General features: G+C 36.2%; 1 protein-coding gene across 1 annotated transcript; it reads left to right on the forward strand.

The window, feature by feature from the left end:
• Positions 1-1,567: 1,567 nt before the first annotated feature.
• On the forward strand, positions 1,568-4,552 carry LOC109798819 (F-box protein At5g07670). The gene is made up of 2 exons (XM_020359214.3): positions 1,568-3,096; positions 3,938-4,552. Exons 1-2 carry the CDS (start codon positions 1,940-1,942, stop codon positions 4,206-4,208), a joined length of 1,428 nt encoding a protein of 475 aa, XP_020214803.1. The 5' UTR covers positions 1,568-1,939; the 3' UTR covers positions 4,209-4,552.

Consider the following 4,552-nt stretch of genomic DNA (forward strand, 5'->3'; position numbering starts at 1 on the left):
GCTTAAATAGAACTAGGTAGCTTAAGGAGTAAATGAAGCAATCAAGGTTAGAAAAGAAACCATAGTTGCTTAACCCTAGGTAGCTAGGTGTGCTAACTTTGAATTTGAAATTCAAATTGGATGTCTAACTTCTAGCTCTGTGTGTCATGTGTCTTAATATGCTATAAAGAAGGTATCATGTGGCAAGTAAGGATGGTGTGACTATCTAATGACACACGTGATTAATTTAAATTAACTTAGCTAATTATGGACATCCACCCTCCACATGGTGATGCCTCATATGGGCCCAAAGTTAATCCCATTAGTTATATGGATCATTCATTAGATGTACCTACTAGTTACACAAAAGAAATGCATGGAAATTAAATCCTATGCTACTTGGCTCATTATACAAAGACAAAAATAAAAGAATATGTACAAGAAAAATGTTTACAAGTAAAAGAAAATGGACTAAAAATAATCCAATACTTAATAAAGAGCTTGGACTTTGTACTTTCAAGCCTAACTCATCCCCTTAACTCCTTTAGAATTAAACCCTTGGGAATGATTCTAGCAAAGTGAGTATCATTTTACATTTTTTGGGACTTATTTTATATTTTTATACTTTCAAGAACTAAAGTGTCAATAACATATATTTTTAAGAACCTGAATGATGTTTTACACTATTAAATAAGTAGAAAATGAATTTTGTTTGCAAGTTAATAATAGCTCTATAATTTTTTATCTATGCGTTTAAGTAACCTTTTAAACTTTTTCTATTAACCTATGGTATGTTAATATGTACAATTTTTATTTATGCATGAATGAACAAACAAAAATGTCATAAAAGATTAAAGAAAAATCACACAATTTATTTAATATGATTTTACTCTTATAATTGCGTTCACAAAAATGCTTATTATCTCAAAATATACAATATATGTTTATGAAAATTTTCTTATAAATTTTACGGATAAAACTTGAAAAATTTTTCTCACAAATTTTGTAGATGAAGCTTAGAAACCCTAAATCATAAACTTGGTAAATCTTTTTTCTTATAACACTACATAGGTTGAGTAATAATCTTAAAAGAAGAAATAAATCTTTAAAATAAGTATAAATATTTTAATTCTAAACTATATTTGAAAGATATAATATTTTTCTATATTTGAATAATATCTTAAAAATTTAAAATTATTATATGAAGTGATTTATTAAAAAAAATAGGAAATTATTATATTTTTATTTATTAAAATATTTTTCTTTCTATTCATATTTGGTTGAGTCAAGAGTCATAATGATAATTTTAGTGCTAAATGAAATTGTTAACGAAACAATAACTCCTCGAATGTTTAAAAAGAACGGATTAAGAAATCTGACAAAATATATGTAATATATTGTTCTTTTTAAAGACCTAACAATTACAAACTACCAAAAAAAAAAAAACAATTACTCTTAAACTGCTTAACCCGGCCGTTACTTTGTTTTACTAAGTCAAAACCATAATTTATAGCAAAATACCCACCTTTTGTTTTTCTACCTTAAAATAAGTAACAAAAACAACAAATTTGAATAAACAGAAGCTGAAAAATTCAGTGATTCTTTCACTAATTTAACACCATGGATGATGACTTGGGAACATGTTTCCCTCCCTCACCAATTCAATCCAAATCACAGTTTCTGATATTCACACATATCACTATAACATTCCCTTTTTAGTTTTTACAGAAAAAAAGAAAAAAGAGGCATTTTGTCTGTTATGTAATGTGCCGTTAGAAGTATCCACAAGAAAACAAAAAGGCGCATTCATAAGATCGCAAATATTCAAAATCTGAGTCCCACAGAGAGAGAGAGAGAAAGAGACGCTCATCATTCAACAAACATTTCCGTTGGCATCAAAACAAAACCAAACACTTCAATTCATCCATTCAGTAATTAACACAAACAGATACAAGACTCGATGTCGTTCCGATCGGAAAATCAGAACCCAAACCCTAACCCAAACCCAAACCCTAGTCCCACTCCTCCGTCGAAGAAGCGATGGTCGGACATATGGTTAAGATCAAAACCCCTAACCGAAATGGTGATGGCGATGAAGCTTCAGTCCCCCCTCGCCATCGCCGACAGAACCCTCCTCCTCTCCGACGAGCTTCTCCTGAAAATCCTCGCCGCGATCTCCGATTCCCAAACGCAGCGCAACGCCAACTCACTCGTCTGCAAGCGGTGGCTCAACCTCCAGGGCCGCCTCCTCCGCTCGCTCGCAATCTCCGACTGGAACTTCCTCCTCTCCGGCAGACTCATCCACCGCTTCCCAAATCTCAACCACGTCGACCTCACCTCCGCCACCTTCGTCTCCCCTCGCAACTCCGGCATCCTCCTCAGCAACCGCGTCCTCACCGTGCACCTCACCGCAGCCACTTCCCCCAACTGGTGCTTCTGCGAGGACGCCATGCTCCCCGTCGAGGTCATCGACACCGGCCTCGCCTCCCTCGCCGCCGCCTGCCCCAACCTCCGCCGCCTCCGCCTCATCGGCGCCTCCGAGATGGGGGTCCTCAGCGTCGCCGAGGACTGCCCCACGCTGCAGGACCTGGAGCTCCAGCGCTGCAGCGATGCCGTCTTGCGCGGCATCGCCGCCTGCCGGAATCTCCAGATCCTGAAACTCGTGGGACATGTGGATGGATTCTACAATTCGGTGGTTTCCGATATTGGGTTGACCATTCTGGCTCAGGGGTGTAAGCGTCTTGTGAAATTGGAGCTTAGTGGCTGTGAAGGGAGCTTTGATGGGGTTAAGGCAATTGGGAAATGCTGCCAAATGTTGGAGGAATTGACTTTTTCTGATCACAGAATGGATGATGGGTGGCTCGCGGCTCTCTCATTCTGTGAGAATTTGAAGACTTTGAGGATTGTGTCTTGCAAGCGAATTGATTCCAATCCGGGTATGGAGGAGTATTTGGGTTCTTGCTCTGCGCTTGAACGCTTGCATTTGGAGAAATGTCTGTTGCGGGATAAGAAGAGCGTTGCGGCTTTGTTCTCTGTGTGCAGGAATGTTAGGGAGGTTGTTCTTCAGGATTGCTGGGGTTTCGATGATGGCATTTTCAGTCTTGCAATAACATGCAGGTAATGTTGGTGTTTTGTATATTTTTCTTTAGATGGTCTTCAAATGAACTTGCAAAGGAAATCTTAGGAAGTTTGTAATTCGTTAATAATTTATGGGTTCAATATGCTTGGAATGATATTACTGTGAAATGATCCTTCAAATACTAGAGTTACTAGCAACACAATTTGTAATGTGCTATATATATTGTAACCTGAAGTTTATCAAAAATCACAAATTTCTGTGGGTTTCACTATTTGGTTTAAGTACTCTTTTGATCCGTTGCATGAACTTTATTACTTTTAGTCTCTCCAGTTAAAAATATTCTATTTTAGGTCCTATACATACCATTTTTGTATTTTTTAAGTCTCTGTTATTTATTATTACACGAGCTAAAAAGTAAAATTTGTGAAACTATGGAGACCGAAAGGAAATACAAACTATATATACTAAAATAAAATATTTTTAATTATATAGACTAAAAGGTAAAGTTTATTAGACCATGGACCAAAAGGGTATTTAAACCTATTTTAACCAATAGAAGAGTCTGTTAGGAAGGAATTGTTACTATCACTATTTACTACTATGAGTGTGTTTAGATACAAGTTACATGTGATTTTAAGAGTTTCTCTGTTGAAAAATAATGAGCTTTTTTCTAGGAGAGAAATTTTCAAAAACACTTCTAAAATTGTATTCAAATAGACTCTACTTGTAGCTTTTGTAGTTACATATTTGTTATCTTTTTTAATATTGTTTTGCTGTTGTGAGTAAAAAAGCTATGTGGATTATGGAAGTGCTCCAACCGGATGGAATAATTTGGGATTTATTATTATGTATGAATTGATGGTTGTTTCTCTATTTCAGGCGCGTGAAATTGTTATACTTAGAAGGTTGCTCATTGATAACAACAGATGGTTTGGAGTCTGTGATTCATTCATGGAAGGAGCTTCAACGCCTTAGAGTAGTGTCATGTAAGAATATAAAGGATAATGAGATATCTCCTGCGCTCGCAACCTTGTTTACCACTCTCAAGGAGTTGAGATGGAGCCCAGATACCAAATCACTTCTTCCTTCAAGTCTTGCGGGGACAACCATGGGAAAGAAAGGTGGTAAATTTTTCAGAAGGACACGATAACTAAATATAGTATAGTAATTCTAGGCCATTATAGTATTATCTTAGTATCAGTTTCTTTTTACTAACATTAGCGAAAATTTTACCTTATAACGGTTAACTTAGATGTTGACGGTGGAAGTTTGTTCTTTTCTTTGTTAGGGTTAGAGATGTAATAATAATGTAAAAGTCTAACCCAGTTCACTCAATGCTGAAATTGGGTAGGGCACCTTGTTCTTTCTGCATTCTTTTTTCTACTTAAAGAAATGCTACCGTTATCTGTGGGCCTGTGGCACTTGAAGATGCTTTAAACTTTTTTTAATTCACATGTCAATGTCATGCAACACTTAAAGTTGTTAATGGCTGTA

The sequence above is a fragment of the Cajanus cajan genome, chromosome 8 (assembly GCF_000230855.2).
Source record: "Cajanus cajan strain Asha chromosome 8, NIPB_CcT2T_4, whole genome shotgun sequence".
Taxonomy (NCBI): domain Eukaryota; kingdom Viridiplantae; phylum Streptophyta; class Magnoliopsida; order Fabales; family Fabaceae; genus Cajanus; species Cajanus cajan.

Excerpts from the sequence above, each read along its gene's own strand:
- LOC109798819 (XM_020359214.3), top strand. The coding sequence starts at position 1,940 with ATGTCGTTCCGATCGGAAAATCAGAACCCAAACCCTAACCCAAACCCA. Across the intron at positions 3,097-3,937 it reads AGTCTTGCAATAACATGCAG|GCGCGTGAAATTGTTATACT; the intron begins GTAATGTTGGTG and ends TCTCTATTTCAG.